Source organism: Hemitrygon akajei, chromosome 5, assembly GCF_048418815.1.
Source record: "Hemitrygon akajei chromosome 5, sHemAka1.3, whole genome shotgun sequence".
Lineage (NCBI taxonomy): Eukaryota > Metazoa > Chordata > Chondrichthyes > Myliobatiformes > Dasyatidae > Hemitrygon > Hemitrygon akajei.
In genome coordinates, this window is record NC_133128.1 from 145969877 (window position 1) to 145995771 (window position 25895).

Sequence of the window (25895 nt, forward strand, 5' to 3'; positions counted from 1 at the left end):
GTAATGCAGTTTGCAGGTTTGGAAGGCACTGACAGGATAATCTAGGATTTTGTAAACTGTAAATATTGTGGCTGCCATGGTGGAGGAAGTGAATATTTGGAGTGGTGAATGGAATCTCTCTCTCTCTCTCTCACTCCTCCTGATGAAATGGTCTCCATAGCTCAACCACAAATCAGATTCCTGCTGCCCAATATCTTGCTCTTGGCTTCTGGCAAGGTGGATAATAGACTGCATTATATTATTAGATATAATGCAGAGGTTCAATCACAAGATCTGTGATCAAATCATATTCATTTCACATTTTGCTTCTATTGTGATTAGACTCTCATTAGTATTCAAGGCCCATGTAACGGGAACATCCCTAAACGTTAGGATCAGTTGTATGTTAGAACTTAGAAGTCTAAACTTGCCAATGCAATGACACAAACAAGTAGCAACAACATCCTCAACCTAGGATTCATACAAGAGTTGTCCAAACTCAATGTAGTATAAATGTTAACAAATAACGATAATATTTATAACACAGGCAGTCAAACCCCCGGGTCTGCGTTTGACTTGTTGCATAGAGCATAGGAAGATGAGAGGTGACTGGACAGAGATGTACAAGACGATAAAAGGCATAGATCGAATGGATAGCCAGAGACATTTTCCCAGGGTGGAAGTGGCTAGTATAAGGGGCATAATTTTAAGGTGATTGGAGGAAAGTACATGGAGGGGGGGATTATCAGAGATGTTTTTTTACACAGTGTGGTGGGTGCATGGGAAGCCCTGCCAGGGGTGGTGGTAAAGGCAGATACATTGAGGACATTTAAGAAACTCTTAGATAGGCACATGGATAATAGAAAATTAGAGGGATCTGCAGAAGGAAAGGGTCAGATTGATTTTAGAGTAGGCTAAAAGGTTGGCACAACATTGAGGGCTGAAGAGCCTGTACAGTGCTGCTATGTTCTATGCCCTATAACAACACACACAAAATGCTGGTGGAACACAGCAGGCCAGGCAGCATCTATCGGGAGAAGCGCTGTCAACGTTTCGGGCCGAGACCCTTCGTCAGGACTATGCCCTACGTTCCTTCTTTTATCCTCTTCCCAGAACAATCAGAACACAACAAAGAAAACTAAAGGAAACATCTGGTTCCACCTATCACCCTGTCCCACCCCCTCACTCCCATGGCTTTCCACTGACTATCGTTTGTCTCTCTTTTTAATCCTATTGCAAGGTCTTGACCGAAAATGTTGATATACACATTCTGCCTCTACAGGAGCTGCTTGACACATTGAGTTCTTCTAATGTTCAGTGCTTTTTTTTGCTCTGTAGGAAAATCTTAAATGGTTGACAGCCCATGGAGACTCAGGAGATAATGTGCCCATCACAATATCTACAGTATGCAGTTAGTCTGACTAATTTTTAAATCAATTGTGACCCCCAGGTTATGGAATGTTATACAGTGATATTAGCATTAAAAATCAAGAGTAGATAGCTGCACTTCATCCTCCCAGAGATACTTAATTCTTAAAACATGAATAGTATGAAATATTAGGAAGTCCCTAAGTAACGACCTTGCTGTAATTGTAGAACGGTTATATGAAGAGATACTTGAAGTGAAATTTAGGACATTATATCTCAAAGGGGGGAGGGGAATAATCTTTTCTTTACCTAGAGAGGCCCAAGATAATACATAATAGATTCATAAATTGATTTCCTGGATGAGGAAATTATTGTATTGGAAAAGTTTAAGTAGTAATATCCTATATTCAGATTTTGGCAATCTCATTCAAACATTTAAGAGATTAATAAAGAAGTGAATCAAACTAGAGGACACTGATTTAGGATAAGGGGGAAGAGATTTAGGGGGATTTGCATGAAATTTTCTTTCACTCGGAGTGGTGATTACTGGAATGCACTTCTGGAGAGGGCATTTAAGTAGTCAAAAATGAGCATTTGAATCACTTAGGCACTGAAGCACAAGTAAACTGGTGAAAGTAGCATGGTTGTGGTGGGCTGAATGGCCTATTACCTTGCAATATGACTGTATGATTCTATGCCAATATAAGAAGATGTCGAGGATTAACCTGGAGAATTTGAAGGTCATAGGGTCCAGTCTCAGGACAGTTCTGTGTGCAGGTTTGTTGCAGGAACTGATGTGGTGGCTTTGGAGAGATACAAAGGAAGGTTCACAGGATCTTGCCTGGAAAGAGAGTATTAACTTTAAGGAGTGGTTGGACAACCTTAGGTTGTTTTCTCTGGGATGCTGAAGGCAGAGGGCCTGTTGCTATGTTCAATGCTTGCTAAGATATTTGCCATTCTGACTGGAATCACAATTAATTTGTTTACTTAGAGGGTTGCAAGTTTTTTGAGTTCTCTAAACTAGAAGTGTGCAAATACTTGATCATTAAGAATAATCGGATTTGAACAATAAAAATTTTTAGTGACTTTCAAAGATATGGAAATAACACACAAATGTGGACTTAAGTTACATTAGTGAGCATAACCTTCCGGAATAGTAAAGCAGATTCAGAGAGCCTGACTTGTCTACTCCTATTTCCATGTTTTTATGTTATTACAAGTGCATATTATTTACTCATAGTAAATGTAGTGTGGCTGAATCGATAGTGAAGATTGTGGAATTTTACTAGTTACTGCCATGTGCAAATGACCAATAAATTTACATCTCAACTACCCTAACTAAGCCCATTAAGTCTTGCAAATACATGATGTGATACATGATCTGAAAGTATTTGATATTCACATTTTAACAAATATTCAAATTTCTGAGAAAAGAAATCCCCATAAAAGTCAGTGATGGTAAGTTTAATTCTGTTTTCTACAAGATAATAAGACTTTTGTATCAAAGCATCTCCATTAATTCCCAAAGATTCCCTCCATACTTTTTTTCTTATTTGATATAAAGGTTCAGTCCTTATCTTGCAAAGCAGACTCCAGGCATCATAGAGCCTACTAATTCTCTTGATACTTACGTTTTTGAATTTTACATTCCCAGAGGTCAATCACTTCAAATTTTGGAAGTTTCATCTTCACTTGCTCTACTGTTTTCATGGTAACTGATGAATGAATAATCCAGCAGTTTTTTTTTCTCATCCGTATAAATCGAATACATGTCATGTTATTTACTTAGGATTAGATTATTCTCAATAACAAAGTTATTACTTTTTCCCACCTGGTTTATCGTCATCATAAATAGTGAAAATCTGAAATGATGATTGTTGTACAGTGTTATCTAATAAACTCGGTGAGTAGGATGGGTTTAAAAAAAGACATGTTAAAGGTAGAGGGAGAGATGAAGAGGATTAGACAGAGAATTCCAGAGTTTTAGGCTTGAATAGTTGAAAGAACAATTATCGGTGGGTGGAGGAGATAGAGGGTCTTACAGTACTGTGCAAAAGACTAAGGGTGCCTAATACTTTTGCACAGTACTGTGTTTGTCAATGTGGAATGGAGAGAGAGTCTGCACATCTGTTGAGAGCAAAGGATGCTGGGAATGGTGAGGGTCAAGTGCCATGCCTGGTGTGTGGGACAGGTGGCAGAGGAGTACCAGGGGCAGGTGGTGGTAGAGGTGACACACCCAGCCCTGAGGCACCAGGCAAGGTCATTTGATTCTACACAATTGGTTATTGATCATCACAGAATGTCTCTCTGGTACTTCCCTCTCCCTTCCCCTTTTCCAACCATGATTCTCCTCTTCCTGCCTGCTTCCCACCCTCAGTCCATAATAGAGACCTATATTAGAATCAAGTTTATCACATACGTCATGAAAGTTGTTTTTTTTTGTGCAGCAGTACAGTGCAATATATAGAATTACAACGGTACTGTGCAAAGGTCTTAGCGACCCTACCTATATACATGTGCCTAAGGCATTTGCACAGTACTGTAGATTTACAAGAAAGTTACAGAGCTACAGGGTCTAGGTTATACTGGGAGGTTCAGCAGGTTAGGAGTTTAAGGGTGACCTAACAGAAGAGTATAAAATTATGAGGGGCAAATGCACGCAGTCTTTTCTCCCCCAGGGAAAGGGAACCAGAAGCAGGAGGGATAGGCTATGCTGAGGGGGGGGGAGTTTTAAAAGGGACCTGAGGGGCAACTTCATGCAAACAGAGGGTGGTGTGCATATGGAATGAGCTGTCAGAGAATGTAGTTGAGCATGGTATAATAAAACAATTAAAAGACACGTGGATAAGTACATGAAAAGGGAAGGTTTAGAGGGATATAAGAAAAACATGGGCAAATGGGACTAGTTTTAAGACGATACCTGGGTCAGCATGGACATTTTGGATAGGAGTCAAGATAAAGTTCCTATTCCAAAACCTTAACCTGTCCTTTTGTACTTGGATGCTGACAGAGGTATTGTATATTTTCAGCCTTTCCTATCTTTATTTTGGATAATCAGCATATGTTGTTTTCTATATTTAATCTACTTTATTAAAAAATTAATCCATTTATTAGTATATTTTATTGGCTGTGCCTCTGCTGCAAGCTGTTTGCTAACAAAATTCAAGAGGGACATTTGATTACAGTGGGTATTCTCCACCGTACAAAAGCATAGATTTAGAGAACTCATCTTTTGTCAATACTAGCAATAATTAAGTTCCAGATAGTAAATGTCAGTCATACTGAAGCTGATGGTATTAAGTGAACACCAGTGGCTTGGCTATTAATGAAGCTGAGACACAGAGGAGAGTGCTCAGAGATGAAAAGATAGCTTATCAGATTGTATGGAAGTCTATCTGACTTTCAAGGGATGGTAATGACTGGGATTTGGATATAAAAGAGAACAGTATCAGAGATTGCACAGGATATGTGATTAGAAAATGTTATGAGAAGGTTGCCAGGACTCAAGGGTTTGAGTTATAGGGAAAGGTTGGGTAGGCTAGGACTTCACTTATAGAACATAGAACATTACAGCACAGTACAGGCCCTTTGGCTCACCAAGTTGTGCCAACCTCTTAACCTGTTCTAAGATTCATACTAACCCTTCCCTCCTACGTCGCCCTCCATTTTTCCTTGGAGCATAGCCCATGATTTTACACACCTCCATGCTGTCGGAGAGGCATGACCTTATTGAGGTGCATTAAATCATGACGGGCCAAGGTATGGTGAATTCACACAATCTTTTCCTCAGTGACAGGCAATCAGAAACTAGAAGGCATGGTTTTAAATTCAAAGCTCAATGTCCAAATAAATTTATTATCAAAGTACATGTATACTACTTTGGGATTCATTTTCTTGCAGCATTTACAGGAAAAATGATATACAATAGACTTTAACGACTGGGATTACAGGGCTAACGTCTTTGTGTGGAGGGTGATGTGTATAGGAAGCAAGCTGCCAAAGTACATGGACAGGAAAGGGTTAGAGAGGTACGGGCCAAATTCAGACAAATGGGACTAGCTTGGTTGGCATGGACCAATTAGCGGTAGTTCAAAAGGTCTATTTCCATGCAGTATGTCTATGACTAAACAGTGAAAGTCATTTCTCAGGGATATGGACAGATTGGTGATGTGGCCTGACACATAGAGAATGAAATCTAATACATAAGAGTGTGGAGACATGTTTTGGGAGTAAACGTAAACTAAATCAAAATCAGATTTATTATCACCGGCATGTGATGTGAAATTTTTTAATTTAGCAGCAGCAGTTCAATGCAATACATATCCAGCAGAGAGAGAGAAAAAATGATAATAAGTAAAAAACATAATAATAAACAAGTGAATCAATTACGTATATTGAACAGGTTATTTAAAAATGTGCAAAAACAGAAATACTCTATATTAAAAAAAGTGAGGTAGTGTCCAAAGCTTCAAAGTCCATTTAGGAATGGGATGGCAGAGGGGAGAAAGCTGTTCCTGAATCGCTGAGTGTGTGCCTTCAGTTTTCTATATCTCCTACCTGATGGTAACGGTGAGAAAAGGGCATGCCCTGGGTGCTGGAGGTCCTTAATAATGGACGCTGCACGCAGTAACTGAAGGAGAGGGAGAGGGAGAGGGAGAGGGAGAGAGAGAGAGAGAGAGATGGGGGGGGGGAAGAGAGAGAGAGAGGGAAAAGAGAGAGAGAATGTGTGTGTGTGTACATACATACGCACAGACATACATATACATACACACAAATCATTTGATATGATAAGTTAATAAAGCTTTTGGAATGTTTGGCTTTATTGATTGGCATTGAGTATTGGTGCAAAGAACTTCTACTGAACCAGTTTAAGTCACTTGGGTCTCATCTGGAGATTAATATCTGTTTCTGCTCATTAGATTCAAAGAATGATGGTATTTCCTTTAAAACTATTGAAGGGTTTAAATGGAAAATAAATGTTTCCACTAACAGGTGAGTGGATGAATAGAAAAGACAAATTTAATGTAATGACCAAAGAACAAAAGATGGATAAGTGAAGTTTTGCTTATGAGGCAGAACACACTTCCTACACAATAGTGACACAGATTCCAAAATAATTTTAAATTGATGGATATTCATAGTTGTACAGCACAGAAACCCACCCATGCAGATCAAGATGCCTGTTTAACCTAGTCTTGTATTTGGACCATATCCCTCAAAACCTTTTCTATCCACATACCAGTCCAAGTGTTTCACTTTAAAATGGTGAAATGGAAAACTTTGAAATGGAAAATGTTGCAGAGCTTCAGGGAAAGGGCAGGAGACTCGGCTGGCTCCTTTGAAGAGTCAGTAAGGACACAAAGGACTGAATATCCTCTTCTCTCTAAAGCTGATGTTTGGTTTATGAATTTTTAATTTGAAAACCAGTCAGCTTTCCATTTGACAGAATATAAAATTTCTCATTTTCATTTTATAAATAATTTCATTACTTTATAACCACACATTTGAAAATATTCCAACTTTGCAACCCCTCCCCATGTATGTGAATTATTAGCTAATCTCATTATGTAATGAAGTGTGTAATTAGGGTAGAAAAGGGGAATTTTACAACACCTGCACTAACAAAGTACCATCAAGTGACCTTTTACCAGGCTTAAATTTCTTTCAGCTGAAGGTTGTCAACTGTCTATCCTGGGGAGTTGTGATTGCTGAGTCATTAAGTCTATTCAAGGGTGATGTAAATAGATGTTTGGTCTATGGGGAACACTGAGAGATTGGACAAGAAAATGGATTTGAAGCCAAAAAATCAGACGAGATCTTAGTGGAACTAGTTTCAGGGGCAGTACCACCTCGTTCTACTATTTTTCACAACTGTATGTTCTTCAAAATCCAGACACAAGTTCACCTCAGGATGAAGGCCTCTATCCCTATGCAAAAAAATAAGGCTACTTGGCCCTTCTGGATACACTTTCTACAGGAGAATCATTGGTGCATCAAAACTGCCTCTCATTTGCCATTAATTGACAAGACGACACAAAGAAATGTTGTTGTAAGAAAGATATAAAGATATGGCTGTCATGCAGAAGGAAATGTTTTTAAGTGTTTGAGTTGAGGAGCAATGGGGAACCTTTTGAGTAAAGTAGTGGGAGTTGCATATAAAATTTAATTGAACTGTGTCTGCCACTGTACTCCATTACTACACTCATCACAAATGTGATTCTTGGACTGCAGAAGGGAGAAGGTAGGTGATTTTCTTTTTAATTGTTAATATCTAATTTCATTTAAAGCAGGGGTTCCAAACATTTTTTTATGACATGTACCCCTACTATTAACTGATGGATCTGTGGATTCCAGGTTGGGAACCCCAGCTTTAGTGTATTCAAAGGGAATTTGATGGGCACTTAGGGAATAATACCTAGAGCTTCATCAGCCTTGAGTAGACAATGACTCAGCATTCACAACTCTCTAGGGAAGAGAATTCAGAGACTTCAGTGAAAAGAAATACCTCCTCATCTCAATCTGGTTAAAGAGATTAGACAGATGGGAATGCTTGAACAGCAGCCAGCATGGATTCAAGGGCCCACTGACCTCATGTGTGCATTTAAAACTCATGATTCAACAAGGTATTCAAATCAAAGAACTGTGAAAAGGAATCATGAGAATGATTCCTCCCATTAGGTAACTGAAAGACCACAAAATAAGAGGACTCCAAGAGGTAGTGACTAATACAAGCTCTTGTACTAATCATTACAATCATAAATAATTTTGAGCAAGTTAAATACAATGTGTTGGTTTGAACAATGGAAGTGCAGTTTTCAACACTGGATAAAAAGATAAGCATAGGATTTAAATTCATCTACTTGCAAATTGGAGTTGTATTTTAGTCACCACATTATAGAAAGGATGTGATAGAGAGAGTCTAGGAAAGACTTACAAGCATCATTTGTAGAATGAGGAATTACATTTTCTATGATAGATTCGGGTGTCTGGAACTGTTTCTCTCAGAGGAGATTTGACCAGAAGTGTATAAAATAATGAAGTCTCTGGATAGAATGTAGTGGAAGGCTTTTGCTTTAGTGGAGAGGGTAATGATTAGAGATCACAGGTGTTAAAACAAAAAAGGGGAATAAATATTACAAGAGAAAAAGTCTTCAAGGCTCCACAGAAAGTGCCTTTAAGTGACAGTAGAGATTTGCTCTTGTAGAGTTGGGTAAGATGGGCTGAACAGCTTCTTCTTGTGCTGTGACTGTTCTGTGACTCTATGGGTTGACTAGGAAGGATGATTGCATTCTTTATTATATCTCTCCTTTGGCTTTTTGTGTGATCCTTCTCTTTCAAAACTAGCTGGAATTGGGAGTGAAATAAACCAACCTGCAGAGGTTGACATAGTGACATTTACCTTTGCAAGGTGATTGAGGAGGGGTTGAAAATTCAATAAAATTTCACTATGCTTATTCCACTACCAAGCCTATGCTTGGTTGAATAAATCAGGCCTGCAAAAGATATTCTGTTCATCCCATTAATGAAGTGATTTCCTGAGCATGTATGCTATATCAATTTATGTGAAACACCATATGCTCAATAGATAATTACTTGCAGTCATTTAACAAAGTAACTACATAATAATATTTTAAAATTAAATCAATGCCTTAAGTTTGATTGCCTGATGTGCTGCATTTCGCTTCTGTCTAATCTGGCTGTTGTATAGGCTGTTAGACTTCTAGCCAAAGATTCACTGAAGTTTCATTAAGCTCCCTGTTTTCAGAATTTGACAACAAATGGCTCACTAGTGCCATAGTTAAAATTCTTGCCAGCATTAACAAAACTTTGACTCATAAATATGCAGCAAACCCAGCTTCATATAAACTATTCCTCCCCCACCCCATTCTCAGGCTAAATTAAATCTCCAGGTTTGAAGGAATTGGGGCTGTGTTGGCTCACTCTTACATTGACTCACTCATATCACCTTCTCTGATTCATAAAGTGACCTTTGCCATATCGATTTATAAACTGACCTTCCCTCTCCCGTTACTTTTCTGTGAAGGAGGAGTCTCCTCAGCAGGAGTCCAACAAACAAAACTCAACAATCTTTTGAATCGGAAAGCCTTGTCAGCCAATTGACATTCACTATTGACCACGGCCCCAATTTATCAACGTTACGTGCCTTGCAGAGAACCAGATTACAGGTTCAAACTGTCCGATCGGGATTACAGCATTCTCCTTTTTTGATGCTTTGATGTTTCGCCTTCTCTACTATTGAATTTAATTTTTAATATCAATTACTTATATCTGTAAATTAATTACTGCATTTGAGTTCTGATGGCGGTACCATAGTCAGTGAAGAGGGCTTCGATAGGATGCATAGAAACTGCCATTACAGCAGAATATTTCTTTAAACTCCGAATTATAACGGGTTAGAATAATTAAAAAAAACTAAACAAGCAGTGTGTGTGTGTGTTCATTGTTCACACACATCCGATTGCCGTTTCCTCAATTTAAAGAAAGGACGGCAGGAAGGCTTTAAAAGAGCTATAAAGAGCACCGTTTGCCGTGGAAGAGGACAAATATTTTCAGAATCTCAGTCAACAGCATTGCATGCTAAACAGTCTAATTACCAAATCAATGCGGACCACGATATAATTTTAACTGACATTTCACTTCTGCTAATCAGAGGCAAACAGTAACGAATATCGCTTACAGTGACACCACCCCAAGTGGCAACACCAGTGCCGCTTGAAGCACTTGCCATGGCTGTGGGTGGCACAGATGGAGACGCCGTCACAAGGCTGGAAGTCTGGTCTCCCCGCACAGCTCCGAGCCAGAGCCTGGGCTTCATCCACCTTCTCGTTCTTCCACATCTTCCTCACACCGGAGGCCTTCATTTCGGCGGGGGAAATCCAGACCGAGGAGAAAAAGCAAAAAGAGGTCCCGTCCACACACACACACAAAATGTGCTTATGTGTAAGGAGGCGGCGATACACTATAAAGAGAGTGAAGCAAACTTCAATTAAACAGGACCCTGTGTAGTTCAGTCAAGTTTAGAGTTTAGGGCGGGGGTGAGATTCGGATTGGAATTGGAGAAATTAAGAAGCGGACAGTTCGGAAGGTCACAAATACTGCAGCTGTAAGGATGTTCAGAATCAGATGAAGATCGTCCCGGCCCGTGGCTATGATCTGTCCGATGTGTAACTGTAAGAAGGTGGTGCTGGCGAACAGAGATGCATCTGCCAGAAGAAGTAGCCATGAGGAATACTCCCCATCGCGCCGTCAGACAGAACTGGGAGAGAAGCTTTCGGCTGCACGGGTTGTGGAGGCTGGAGCCAAATCCACTCGGCAGGAAACTTGATGGCCGGCGGAGAGGAGGGTAAATGAAGAGAAAACGCTACGTCAGATCAGAGCTGAGGAGCCTCAGATTAGTGGAATGGTTTTCCGGAGTGGGGGGACTGCGATGGGATCAGGCCAAATTCCAAACCGCTCCTTCCAAGTGTAACGTAGGACCAAAAGTGGGAGCACGAAGTCGAAGCCAAAATCAATTGAATCGCTTTCAGTCGATGTCCTGGTAATAATCTGAAGTGCAAAAGACTTTCACTGCATCTTCATAGTTTATCGCAGCAAGCACAACGGCAATGCGCCGCGCATTCAAATTCTACCCTTTTCCACACGTTAATCCTTCACTAGCGTGGCATATTCCTTTCCCAAACCGGATCAGTCCCGAAGGTCGCTCAGTAATCCCGCCCAGATGAAGCCGAGCCCTGGGCAGTGCCTGGTTTTTAAAGTCACTTCTGCTCTCGCCCTCGATGTTCTTGTCACCGTCGACGTGATGTCAGTGACACGAAGCAACAGCCTGTGGAAATGCAGTCTCGAAACTGGAAACGGAAGGAGAAGGGAGGAGGGGGAGGAGGAGGAGGAGGAGGAGGAGGAGGAGGGGGGAACGCTTTGGCAACAACAGCATAAAAAATACATTTGCTGTTCCATTTGTTAGTTTCTGAGGTCCGGAGCAACCTTCCGCTTCACAGCTGTAACAGTGTGACAACATTCTTTCCGCATCCCTAGTTGCATGCAAGGACAATCCGGTCGGTCTCTTTTCCTTAGAACTTTGATAAGCATAGCAGAAGTTCCGCGATGTCTGGTTTGCCTTTTTTTAATATTTCTATGGAATCAGGAAACTGGTGCAGCTGTTCAATGACGATAGCCCATGTGATCCAGTCGTTTTAATATATGCATTCCTCGCAGTGGAAGGCGGTGTGTAGTAAACGACAATCCTTTCGCTGCACTCATTTAACAGAACTTGAAAGGAACACGGAATAAAATGGGGTTCAACCCCATACGGGGAAGAGCCCAATGCATTATATAGTTTGAATCGTTTGTTTCCCCCAATCGCAATTTGCTAAGCTCCATTTGAACATTTATGTGTATCAACTTAAAAATAATGATTAATGTTTGAAAACGGGTATACAGTACTCGAACACACTATCGTTTGCAACTTCTTTTAACCGGATAGAATATCCCTGAAAATGGTAACATAACCCAAATAACTACTTGCCCTTAATTCTAAGAGGTACAATCAAATACCTGTGGGAAATGGTGAAAACGTTCTTGCAATATTAGTGCACACTATTTTATGTAAGCAAATATTTTACATAAATATTTTATGTAAACAAAAAAGATGTTAAAAAGTATTTATATAATCAATCCCGCTTTACAGACCGTGAGTTATTTCTAAAGTGTGTAGGAAGTAATGCTACAATAGAATAGATTTTATAGAAAGCACGATGTTTTCTGCTATTGCGATGTTTTTATTCCGTGCACCCAGAAGCACTGCGGCCATCCTGTAGCATGCCCTTATGGTACTTTTACCAAAACAGTCATCAGCATCATCCCTGGTTAAAAAAAATGTTCCGGGAAGAATCTTTAGATGTAATTTACATTCCCTTGGTTAATGCAATAGGTTAAAAATCAACATTTTAGCATAGACTATCAGCGTCTCCAAGACGATAAAAAAACAACTGAACGATTGCTCTATCAAGACAACTGGACTTGCTGTGTTGCTGAGAAGCCGTATGGTCACTCATCCAACAGGCTCCTTCAGTTCTCATCCATGCTGGGTTTTTCTCCAGTTTATAAAGTCTGAGTTGTTTAAAGGTATAAGGGCTTTACCTTTAAGGACTGACAACCTTCATAAACATAGGAACTATTACTATGTCGCTTTTGGGCGATGCCACGTGGTTAAACTACGTGAGAGAGAGTTAAACAGGATCATACCTAAATTAGTCTATCTAATTCTAAGCTGTTATGAGGCTACTGAATGTGTCCCTCCAAATTGCAAGCATCCCACAACAATCAAAGGATGGACTTACTGGAGGGCATATATGTATTCTGTTGACTCTTGGAACCTATACACTCTCTCTGGGTTCAGGAGGAATTTTGTTGAATTAGTTTCCTTTTGAAGGAGCCTGGGGTTTAACAAGTTTTTGAATCTCTTGTTAATTACCTAGCAGTTCTTATCTGGATAGCATTGGGTCTCGTGATTCTTTGAGCAAGTGTGATCATGTGGGACCAGCTCAAGAAATCGTCGGGTCTTTCTCTGCCCATCTTTTACACAGCTTTGCATGAAAGCAACCCATGATTTGGAATGTTTTATTTTATGTATTATATATGGGCATTGAAAATTCTGTCAGATTTCAAAAAAATGAAATATTGAAAGGAACACTCTGAAAGCAACTTTTTTTCTGAATTGCTTTTACGTTTAAGACCAACACTGTAAAGAAGGAAATGTACTATCAATAAGTTGTTCATGTCAATCAGAGTTGTTGCTTTCGCTACCTGTGAATTTTAAGCTTAAGGACATAATTCATATTCTGTTTTAATAATCCTTTGAGCCTGAACAAGTTTTGATTAAGTGTAATGTGCAAATATTACTTTAAATGTTTCCCTTAGAGGTAGTACCCACACACATACCATTGTAGGTCAAAACCAAGTGTTGGCTGAAAATCCACTGCTTCTGACGCATCCACTGCTAAATGTTTAATGAGCTTGGGAAGAACTAAAACTACACATTAGAATGGGCTTAGTATGTTTAATATGAAACAACAGGCCCTGCAGAAGATGAAGCTTTTGTCAGTTTTCCACAAGGCTAGTGATGCAGAAGCGGACAGGGATTTCTCATTCCCTTCAGTTAAATTTCTACTCTAACTTCTTCACCTCTGATAATGGTCCTTCATTTTGGCAGCTTAATTCAAGGTAACACAAAATGACTGGACAAGGATTCCTTTTGTAGATTTAAAAATTAGAGAGTGCTAGTTTGTGATTCAAGATGCAATATTCAAGTTTATTTGTCATGCGTACATTGAAACATAAAGTTAAGTGCATTGTTTGCGTTGACAACCAACATGCCTGAGGGTATGCTGGGGGCAGCCTGCAAATGTTGCCACAATTCTGGTGTCACGATGCTCGGCAGAACCACACAGAACAAAATAACACCAGCAAAAGCAAGCCCTGATCCACTCACACACATAGACAATCCTTTAACCCCAGCTCAGGCCTCCAGCAGACATTGTCTTGGCCTTGGATTTGGATACATCCACAATACTCATTTTATTTGTTAGTTTCTGTCTTGAAAAAAATCTATGGCTATTGGTGGCCAAAAGCTTTAGTTTGTTAGAACAACAAACTTTCTTTAGGAGGGACAGTCATCTCTACGGAGGTGGTGCACTATAGGAATTGGAGTGAAGTATAAATTGTAGAGATCATTTAATCAAACTCTTGCTTAGTCAATAATTTCATTGACATTAAGCATTGAATATTGGTCTATGTGTTGTGGTCTAACCATTACTTAACTAAAAGAAGTCATTCATATCATGGCCCCTGCTACCACTGTATACCAGACCATCTCCATGTCACCATTCTAAATGGTAGTTAATACCAGAAGTAGATCCAGATGTTTCTTCACCTCAGATCAGCACTTTTCTGAGAATGGGCTTAAGATATTTGCAATGTTACTATAGTGAGTAAAGGGTTTGACACTGGTTTAAGGAGGCAACTCAATATTTGTGTAGCCCACTTATATTTTCCAGGTTACTTTAGGCTAAAGGACACAGCCCTTAATTTTGTCCTAGATTTTCTATTGATTATATATGTTCAAAAATCACCAGTTTTTACCCTCTTAATGTGACAGCCCTTCCTTACAATCTTCAGTAAGGTGAAGTCAGTGGGTTGGCAGTTCACTCATCCAACAAAGCTTACCGCCACATATTACAGACTCATTTTCAAGGACTGTACAACTAATGTTCTCAATATTATTTATTGTTCCATCTTTTTAATTAGCTATTCATTTATTTATGCACAGCTTGTCTTCATTTGCACATTGGTCATTTGTCAGTCTTTATTAATGTATTGTTTTTCATTAAAAACATAGAAACAGAAATCTACAGCACATTACAGGCCCTTTGGCCCACAATGTTGTGCCAACATTGTAACCTACTTTAGAAACTGCCTGGAATTTCCTTACCACATACTCCTCTATTTTTCATGTACCATGCTCCACATACCTATCTACGAGTCTCTTAAAAGACCCTATTGTATCCGTCTCTACCACCATCACTGGCAGTGCATTCCATGCATCCACCACTCTGTTTGAAAAACTTATCTCTGACATCCCCCTTGCACCTATTTCCAAGCACCTTAAAGCTATGCCCCCTCATGTTAGCTATTTCAGCCCTGGGAGAAAACCTCGGCTATCCACTTGATCAGTGTCTCTCATCACCTTATGCACCTCTATGAGGTCACCTCTCATCCTTTGTCGCTCCAAGGAGAAAAAGCCAAATTCACTCAACCTATTCTCATAAGTCATGTCCTCCAATCTAAGTAACATCCTTGTAAATCTCCTCTGCACTCTCTCTATAGTTTCCACATTTCTTTACTTTCCTGTAAATGCCTGCAAAGTGTGGCACGTGGCCAAGTGGTTAAGGTGTTGGACTAACGATCTGAAGGTCGTGAGTTCGAGCCCCAGCCAGGGTAGCGTGTGTGTCCTTGAGCAAGGCACTTAACCACACATTGCTCCAGTCCACCCAGCTGAAAATGGGTACTGGCAAAAATGCTGGGGGTTAACCTCGCGATAGACTGACGTCCTATCCGGGGGAGAGTCTCGTACTCTCAGTCACTTCACGCCACGGAAACCGGAAATAAGCACCGGCCTGATGAGCCGATATGGCTCGGGACAGGACTTTAAATGCCTGCAAGAAAATGTATCTCCAGGTTGTATATGGTAATAATTGGTAATTTTGATTCTAAATTTGCCTTGACTTTGACATATTTGAAAATTCTTGCATACACTACAAATTACCAATATGATTTATCTGTTTTTCAGCAAGTGTTATTGCTATGGTTGGTTAAAAGGCTGAAGGCATTCTGATTTTGTAAGGAACGACACAGGATTGAAATTTAATAGAAGGAAGCATTGAGGTAATCAATAACATATCATTAATATGATAATATTTCTTATTAAATGCTAAGATGAAAGCAGAAAACGCTAGAAGTACTCAGCAGGTCTGGAAGCATCCATGAAAAAGCAACGGAATTAACATTTCAGATACCAGACTTGAGTGTTCCAACATTTAGAGTTTTATGATTCTTAGCTAAATGTTGAGGCTAATTTCCTTTTAGCATCTCTCTATTTTTGAATGAACTATAGGATATTCAAAGCCATCATTAGCAGTATTCTGTCCCAGCTTCACTGCATTTAATAACCCATCCTACACTCTCAAAGGCTTCTTTCGAACCTTATTTCAATTCTATGCTGATTATATTATCTACAGTTATTTCTATGCTTCTGTTTTTGCTCTGTCTTTTCTTGCAGTGCTTTAAAATGTTTGTTGTATAAAAGTTTTTTAATGCAGTCTTCATTATGATTTTTTCACAATATTTTTTTTATTTATGAAGTTGCATAAGTTACTTTCAATTGACTCAATAAGAAACAACATCCCTCCAGTGTGATCCAATAAGGTTAAGATGTTAAAATATTCCACTACACTACCCATTTAAAACATGTTTGCTAAATATTGCCTTTCAGAACACAATTATCCTTGCCTGAATGACATCGAGCAAGCTTATGTGTCAATTTCTGTCATTTATTTTGGTTGGGATTCTGCAAATCCAACAATGAGTAAAATGCGCCCCCTGTCTTCTGTTTACAGTGAACATGCAGGATTCAAAATAAATCTTTCATTGCATTTTCCAGATATGTAAAATATTTAGGAAGAATTGATACATCTTAGTTATGTCCAAGAAGCCATCACAACCATCCATCATTTATTCATTTTTTTTCCTCCACTAAGAGACATCAGAATAGAGGACTAGAAGGTTAGTCAGAGGTAGAAAGGGATAGAATTTAAGGAGAAGGAGATGATTGGCTGCTAAACCTGTAATGTAAGCCTTTGGTGATGTTATTAATTAGTGAGCTATACTCACTGGTGTATTAGTATACTAATAGTGAGATATTAGTGAGATGCAAGGCATCTGCTGAATCATATTGTTATTGCTTCCTATGTTGTGCCATTACTGTTACATTGATAAGCATCTAAGATGGCTTAGCATTAGTGCTCCTGTAGTTGTGAGCCTTATCCTTTTGAATCCTGTCTGGGATTAAAGACAGCGAAAGCAAAAGAATTAATTAACCTGTCAAGTGGCCATGACCGGGCCCAAATATCTTTTATAAAATGAAACATTCATAGGTTTGGGAGAGAGCAGACAGAAGTGTTTTCCTAGATATTCTCCTTATGCTGATCCTCCAAAACAAATTAGAGTGGCTCTAGGGGTGAGGGACTTTGGTTACGGGAGACACAACAGCACAAAGATTCATCAATTCATCAGATGCCTTGCAAGGCAACATCTCACTAACTATTAGCCTTATATTATAGGTCAAGCAGAGATTCAATTAGTGTTCAAATTGCATTGATCTTTAATGGGACAAACATAGTTTGTTTGCCTGAATGATCAGTAAACCAGAGTCTTTAGATAATCAATAATATGAAAAAAATTGAACCACGAGATTGTGAATTGGAATGTGTTTTCTGAAAGGATGGTGGAATCAGATTTAATAACAATTTTCTGCAGGATATATGTGTGGAAATAAAAATATTGCAGGTTATTGGAAAATTCAGGATAGTGAGTCTAACTGGATGATTGCTTCTAGGTCCCAGCACAGACATGGTGGGCTATGTAATCTCCTGTGATCTGGTGAATTGTGTCTGGGAATAATGGAAAGTGCATGTGTTAATGTGTTTGAAACATAGAGGGTAAGCACAATTGTCAGATATTCAGCCCTGTTTGTTTTCGATAATGGATATATCCAGATCTCATTGTAGCTTCCCTTTCCCCAAACTCTAAGTTTTCAGATAATATCTTGCCTTTCTGTTTTCAGGACAAGAGCTCATCACCTCATATTTATTTTCATTAACCTACATTTGCCATGTGTTTGCCCAACTCCTAACCTGTCAAAAACACACTGGAGCTTCTCTGCTTTCACCACGCAACTGACATTTCCCTCCAGTTTTGCGTCATCAGCAAATATGGACTTGTTACATTAAGCTCCCTTATCCAAGTCAGAAAGTATATTGTGATTAGCTGGGGTCCCAACACTGATCCTCGCAGCATCTACTGTCACTGCCTGCCACCTGGTCAAAAATTCAATTATTCCTCCCCTTTATTCGTCAAATACTGTAATACCCATTCCATGTTGGTATATTGTTCCCAATTCCATGTACTTTAAATCTGTTCATAATCTTGTACATAGAACTCATCAAAAGCCTTCAAAATGATCAAATACACCATATTTATTGTTTCTTTCAAATTTCTTCCACTAGTTACATCCTCAAATAAAGTCCAGTAGATTTCTCTTTCACAACCCATACTGATTTTAATGATTTCTTAATAATTTCCAGGTTTTCTGCTATTTTATCTTTTACAAACGATTAAAGCCTTTTTTACCCATAAAAATAGATTACTCTATATAATAATAGATTAAAACAGTGTCCTCACTAGTTATTTTAAAGAAATGGAAGTGAATGCTGGGAATTATTTTTGCTACTGATGTCAAATTTGTTTGTTATAAATATGTAGCTGGTTCTGTATCTCAACAGATTCTCTTTTCCATTGGAACCAATGAAGAAGACAGAACATGGGCTGCCAAAAGCTTATGACTCCATCTTTCACTTCTGATGAAGACTAGTGTCACCTGTGCTTGCTAAGGGAATCCTTGGGGAACTAATTAGCGATACCTTTCTTTGCTAGTTTATTTTTGAAGTTGAAATACATTCAATGTTTGTATCTGCTGGCTTTCAAGCTTATTCTGAGGCTGCCTATTGAAATGAAGTGTTTCATTGTGCCAAGCACATATTTTTCCTTGATCCAGTGATTCTAGGAAAAGCTAGGCTGTATACTAATTTGACTTAAAACCCAAACAGATAACATGAAGTAATGTGCGCAATTCACTTCCAATGTAGAATTGATCTCCTTAGCCTAATTGATTCGTGCTTCAGTTTAAGCTCCACACAAACTGTTTCATAGTCTATTTTTCCTAATCTCATTAGCACTTTCATCCTTTTCTTCTTAATTCAATTACCTAGTTTCTTTCTGAACCATTTACTTCAACTATTTTATATGCTCTGGTACCAGGTTCTACATTCAGAGCATTAGCTGAGTGATTAAACGTCTCCTTACACTTTCTTATTGCTTTTAATATTTTATGTAACTTCACAGTTTTCCCATGCTGCCACATTCTACACTCTGCAGCTTTAAAATAACAAAATGCTGTGGAATTATTTCAGGTTTGCCTAAAAATGATTACTAATCAGAACAAAACATTTACTGTGTTACTTGAGTCACTTTTGGCCCATTTTCCTCCACACCCACTCCTAATGGAAAGAGAAGCTTAGCTTTTTATTCCCATTATATGATCAATGTGCTAAATCCGTCAAATTTACTTGTGATTTGTGATTAGGATATATCCTTTCTAGATTCAGTTGAAAAGCAAGCTATTTCTCATCTAACCAGCCAATTATCTTTGCTTAATAAACTATGTAACCCAAAGAATAATAGCAAGAAAACATTCTTCAGAAGATCTCACATTCTGCTGTGGTGACTGTGAAGATTCCATTTGATGTGTGCATCAACAGCTGAAGTTATTCAGAATAGTTCTGAATTTCAAAATGAATCTAAGTTGCTGTTTTCAAACATACATAACAAATGTATGAATAAATGGGTAGGATACCAGGGTAGTGAAGGAGGGGCCTCCTCAGGGTCATAGTGCTGTACAGCACAGAAACAGCTTTTGGCCCACTACATCCAATCAACACTAATTCCATTTGCTTACATTAGGAACATCCTTCTGCAACTTATTTGGCTCTTAAGCATAATGATCGTATCTCATTCCACCAGCTGCTTTGGCATTGAGTTCCAGGAATCAACCACTTTTGGTGTGTAAAAGAAAACCCTCTCAGATTCCCTTTAATACTCCTTCGTCTGTCCACGTCTCCTTGTTATTGATACCCTTACCATGGAGAAAGCATACCCTCTCAAAATTGCATTTGCTTCTATTAGGTCATTTTTTCACCTCCTTTGTTCCAGGAAAAACAAACACGTTTTATCCAGAGGGTTCAAATTCAGCAGTGAAGGAGTTCCTTCTTCTGTAGCCACAGGCGATGCCAATCCCATCTTTTCATCTCTTCCCATCATCTAACAACAGATAGTCCTTCTAAGTGAACCACCCACTCACACCTCTATTCTAATTAGAGGCTCATAGTGAGCCTTTTGTGCTCACCCTGGAGAAACCAAACACAGATCACAGATTAGGTAGCTGCTAAGTGTTTAACACACACAAGCAAGCTAAGATTCCTGAAGCTTGCCATCTTAGTTCTCCTGTTTTTCCAGTCACTCCTGTTCTCAGTTTCTCAGTCTGTAGTCTCCTGTACAATTATAATGATGAACCAACATAAGTTATCTGTCTAAGTACTTTCCAGCCTTCTGGAACCCAACACCAACATTTACAAGTTCAGGTAACATTTTTTCTGATTTTTATCAGAACTGACTATTTTTGCTTCAGGGCACCCAAGTCAAAGTACAAGATGTTGATGAGACTGAACTTGGAGTATTGTGCACTGCTCTGAACACCATATTATAGGAAGAACATGATTAAGATGGCAGAAAAGATTCAACAGGATGTGACCAATACTGAAGTGCTTGAGTTTGTTACGTACCCCGTAACTGGGTCACTTACCAGCAAAGATAGAGAGGTCCGTTGAAGTCTGATGATACTATTTTTAACAGTATTTATTGATAAAAATACACAAAAATAATATCAATGCAAACATACAGATAATATACATCGTCAATACTAAATCTAAAAGCACGGGTATAATAATAATCAATAAGAAATAGCTCTATCGTTGTCTAGGGGATAATGTATTGTCCGATGGAAATATAAAAGTCACTCAAGTTCATTCAAGCTGCAGCTTTTGGTTGGAGAGAGAGACGATGTTTTTAGAACTTGCCCATTTTCCTTTTTATGATGTCGATCCTTCGAAATGTTGTCGGTGGTGATCTCTTCTTTAGCTAAGCTGTCTTCCATGGTAAGGCCTCAATCCCGGGCAACGGGAAAGGACACACGTGGACCTTCCACCAGCTGTCGCTATTAAACGCTGTCACAAATTTGCGGTTCTCCTGGTGTGTCTGAAAGGGGTTGTTCCCCAAACCCTCTTTTATCCTTACTCACGGGGTCTCAGATGTTAATCAGGTTGGGGAGGATGCCATCCCCGCAACCAGCCCACGTTGCTCATTCCTTGAGGACGTCGATGAATAGCATTGTGCTGAATTCACAATTCCGTCTCCAAGAGACAATGGCTGTTTCCCGTGGCTTTGTATCTTTGAGGGGCCAGGACATTCCAAACCCTCTGTGGATTCTGCGTCTCTCTCTCATTTCCTGGGTCTCCTGACCTGAATTAATAGCGATCTTGTGATTCTCAAAAAGGAGGGGGCTACTTTATACCCTTCGGCCCCTCAGAGTTCGGGCGCAGGCGTAACACCCCCTTTCTTCAACGCATGTTTACCATTGGTAAAAACGAAGTAATACAGTGTCTTACAGGATTTTAGAATCTAACACAATACAAAAGATTTTTTTCTACCGAGTAATACATTTATACATTCAATTCAGCATCTAGATAGTTACCGATTACATTGTCACTTCCTTTAATATCTTAACATCTTGTACCTTACTAGAGTCTTGTAGCATCAGACTCCAATTTAATAACCACCTATTTTTAGTTCTTATTTTTCTTTAGCAAACAAAAACTAAAGAGTTGTGATCTTAGCTTACGGGTATACTACAAAAGTTCATGCAAATACTAATCTTTATGTTACTTTCAAACTTAACAGGCAGGCTTCCATGGGGGCTGTCTTTATTATTCATATGCTTTGTCGAAATCCCTTAAAACCGGCTTCTGCTATTTAAAAATGGCATCCCCATTAACCCTCGCCTCTTTTCCGGTTAATTCCCACGTGGGGAGCTGGTGCACCCTGGCGAAATAGGCTTTCGCCCGCTCCTTTCATAGGAGTTATTTTCTCAACAATGTGTTCCAAACTTAGACCATTTTTCGAATTTCCGCACAATTCTTTAATTTTACGCAAGGTGCTAGTTTTCTCTTCAAGACCCTTCAGGCGATTAGGTCTCAATGCCAGCGATCCCTCTTTGTTCAAACAGCCTTTCGAATTCTGCGGTTTTACACCACACTCTGGAATAACAATAGTGTGTGGGGCCCCTTTACCTTCCAACTCCATCTGTAATTGAGTCACAGGCACCGCGGTACCAAGCCATTGTCTCGGTAGCCTGGTTGCTGCGTTTGACATCAATTCAGACTTTAAATTTTCTTCATTCGATTTGTAAATTACACTTTTCCCTTTTCCTGCAATAATAATATTCACCTCACCACCTTCGTGCACAAACACCTGGGAACTCTCACTTCCCACTATTACCAAGGTTAACCTTTTCTTCACTGAACCAAGTCCATCTGACCCACAAGGACTGCATTCCTTTTCAACTGAATCAAATACCTCAGACTTTTTCTGAGCTCCATTACTAGGTTCAGTACCACGTGCATCCACCTCTTGGACACACTCAAACGGGACATTTGCCTCTTCCAGGCTTTCAATACCTGTACCCTGTTCAAATTCTAAATTCCCCTGATTTTCCCGGCTACTCTCTGGGCAACTCCCTTCCGGAGTAAACTCAACTCCGCGGGCTGAAACAACCTCATCTGCCAACCCAGCAGACTTCTTCAAGGTAAGGGCACCCTTTTCATCTAGGACTGCCCTCATTTCATTATCGGGAGCACCTTTAGAATTTTCAACTTCTTCAAACAGTTCTGCCAAACCAGACAGATCATCCATGTCCAACCCTGGACCTTTTAACAGCTTTATCTGTTTCTCATCTTTATTTCGTGCCTCTAGAACTTTTCTCCTCGCTAAGGGCAGGTCTACCTCCTCTCCCTTACTCTCTTTCACTTTACTACTTTTCGTTTTACCACCCTCTAAAACCTCATGGTACAGGGTCGGTAAAAACGTCTCAGCCAAATCGATACTGGCCGGATTTAAACTGCTCTCGTTCTCAGCTGCCTTTCGCGACATGCTGTGAGTGATCGGGCATGCGGGATAGATCTTGGAATCTAGGGGCGGGACCTCCACCGGCTGTCTCGTCAGCTTCATTGCTGACCAAACCTTACCACCGGCTAAATCATTACCCAGAAGGACGTCCGCGTCAGTTCTCGGGAATTCTGATCGCACCCCTATTTCAACTGGTCCAGATACTAGCTCACAATTCATAATGATCCTATGCAAGGGCACCGTTTCCGTTCCTTTTCCTATTCATTTCACAGCTACCATTCCCGTCTTGCGGCCAAAATCCAGTACCTTACTGCTAATCAATGACAGTTCAGCCCCCGTGTCTCTCCAGATCCGCACGGGAACCGGTGGATCTCCCTCTCTCACAGACACGGTTCCATTTGACATACAAGTCTCAGACCCTTCTCGTACTCTGTCTACCTGGGGCTCTCTTGTCAATTTACTGATTACCACGGCACATCCGATAGGAACCGCTGCTTTCCCTTTTCCTGTCTCCTTCCTCGGAGCAAGGCACCTAGATGCAATATGTGTCCCCCCTTTCCACAATTAAAACAGGTCAAGCCCGGAAATCTCTGGCCGTCTTGCCTCTCCTCCCCAACCTTACCACTAGCTCCCGGCGGGACCTCTGCCTTAGCCGGCGGGCTTTCTCTATCGTTCCCACGGTCTCTCTGGGAACTTTTATTCGAGGAAAACTTTGTCTTGTGGGTTAGGGCATATTCATCTGCGAACCTCGCAAATTCGGAGATGGACTTATTCGGCTTCTCATTCAAATACATCCGGATATCCTCCGAAACACCACTTTTAAATTCCTCAATCAGAATTAACTCCCTGATACGCCAAAAATCCTCTTCCACTATTTCTGCTGTACACCAACAATCCAAGAGCACACCCTTCTCATAGGCAAACTCGGTATACGTCTGATTCCGCCCTTTCTTTAAATTTCTGAACTTTTGTCTATATGCCTCAGGTACCAATTCGTAAGTCCGGAGAATGGCCTCCTTTACTTTGGCATAATTCTCCACTTCTCCCTCCTCCATGGACAACGCCGCATATGCCCGTTGTGCCTTCCCTTTTAACACACTTTGTAACAACGCCACTCACTGCTCGTTGGGCCACTTCTGATTTACTGCCACCTTCTCAAAAAGCAAGAAATAACTATCAACATCCGTCTCCTCGAACGGAGGTACTAACCTCAACTCCCGACTAACATTAAACCGCTCCTCTCGGTCTGACCCTTGAGCTCTTCGCTCTTGCCTTAACTTCTCCATATCCAAGTCATGTTGCCTCTGTTTCTCTGCCTCCTCATACTCTCTCTCCTTCTCGGCTCTCTCCCTCTCTTTCTCAGCTGCTTCCAGCTGTTTTAACTGCATTTCATGCTCTCTTTGTTTCTCAGCCCTGTCCTGCTGTTTTTCAGCTCTTTCCTGCTCCCTTTTCACCTCCAACTCCTTTAGCTGGAGCTCATGCTCCCTTTTCACCTCTAACTCCTTTAGCTGGAGTGCATGCTCCCTTTGCTTGTCGGCCCTTTCTTTCTCCTTCTCAGCTGCTTCCAGCTGCTTTAATTTCATGTTCCAACCTTAATTTCTCCAACTCTAACTGAGCCGTCCCACTAGCTGGTACCTTTTCAGGGATATTTTCCAATACCTCAGCTTCGAACACATTCTTCTCAATATAATACTGAGTTATGGCCCCTCGCACCTCCCGCTTTTTCATTGACAACCTCACCTCTGCGAGGTTTAGCCCCTTCGCCATATTTATCAAGTCCAATTTGGTGGCCGCCTCTAGCGCCTCCAGAGTCGGGTTTTCTATAAATTCATCCACGTCCATCTTTGCTGGTTTCCCATCTGGCTACCCGTGTACCAGATCCAAGTTTGGACTTACAAGCCCGATTCACTGGCCTCTCAATTTGGTGTCAAATCCCGAGACGAGAACCCCAAGTTGTTACGTACCCCGTAACTGGGTCACTTACCAGCAAAGATAGAGAGGTCCGTTGAAGTCTGATGGTACTATTTTTAACAGTATTTATTGATTAAAAATACACAAAAATAATATCAATGCAAACATACAGATAATATATGTCGTCAATACTAAATCTAAAAGCGCGGGTATAATAATAATCAATAAGAAATAGCTCTATCGTTGTCTAGGGGATAATGTATTGTCCGATGGAAATATAAAAGTCACTCAAGTTCATTCAAGCTGCAGCTTTTTGGTTGGAGAGAGAGACGGGGTTTAGAACTTGCCCGTTTTCCTTTTTATGACGTCGATCCTTCGAAATGTTGTTGGTGGTGATCTCTTCTTTAGCTAAGCCATCTTCCGTGGTAAGGCCTCAATCCCGGGCAACGGGAAAGGACACACGTGGACCTTCCACCGGCTGTCGCTATTAAACGCTGTCACAGATTTGCGTTTCTCCTGGTGTGTCTGAAAGGGGTTGTTCCCCAGACCCTCTTTTATCCTTCCTCACGGGGTCTCAGATGTCAATCAGGTTGGGAGGATGCCATCCCCCCAACCAGCCCACATTGCTCATTCCTTGAGGACGTCGATGAATAGCACAGTGCTCAATACATAATTCCATCTCTAAGAGACAATGGCCGTTTCCCGTGGCTTTGTATCGTTGAGGGGCCAGGACATTCCAAACCCTCTGTGGATTCTGCGTCTCTCTCTCATTTCCTGGGTCTCCTGACCTGAATTAATAGCGATCTTGTGATTCTCAAAAAGGAGGGGGCTACTTTATACCCTTCGGCCCCTCAGAGTTGGGGCGCAGGCGTAACAAGTTACAGGGAGGGACTGGATAAGTTGGAAATGCTTTCCCTGGAGCACTGAGGCTGAGGGGTAACCTTATCAAGTTTTATAAAATCATGAGGGGGCATAGATTTGGTGGTCGG

At 40.3% G+C, this 25895-nt stretch overlaps 1 protein-coding gene and 1 long non-coding RNA gene across 2 annotated transcripts in view; one reads left to right on the top strand and one right to left on the bottom strand.

The window, feature by feature from the left end:
* LOC140728277 (UPF0524 protein C3orf70 homolog) overlaps nucleotides 1–11508 on the bottom strand; it is a 45984-nt gene extending 34476 nt beyond the window's left edge. The window contains exon 1 of the mRNA XM_073046775.1: nucleotides 10046–11508. Within this exon, the coding sequence (XP_072902876.1) occupies nucleotides 10046–10229 (184 nt within the window). The 5' untranslated portion in view covers nucleotides 10230–11508. The remainder of the gene's footprint in view (nucleotides 1–10045) is intronic.
* LOC140728278 (uncharacterized) lies at nucleotides 11294–19413 on the top strand. Its single transcript, XR_012099041.1, has 3 exons — nucleotides 11294–11420; nucleotides 15713–15807; nucleotides 18483–19413. It is a non-coding gene; the product is annotated as an uncharacterized lncRNA (long non-coding RNA).
* The last annotated feature ends 6482 nt before the right edge of the window (nucleotides 19414–25895 follow it).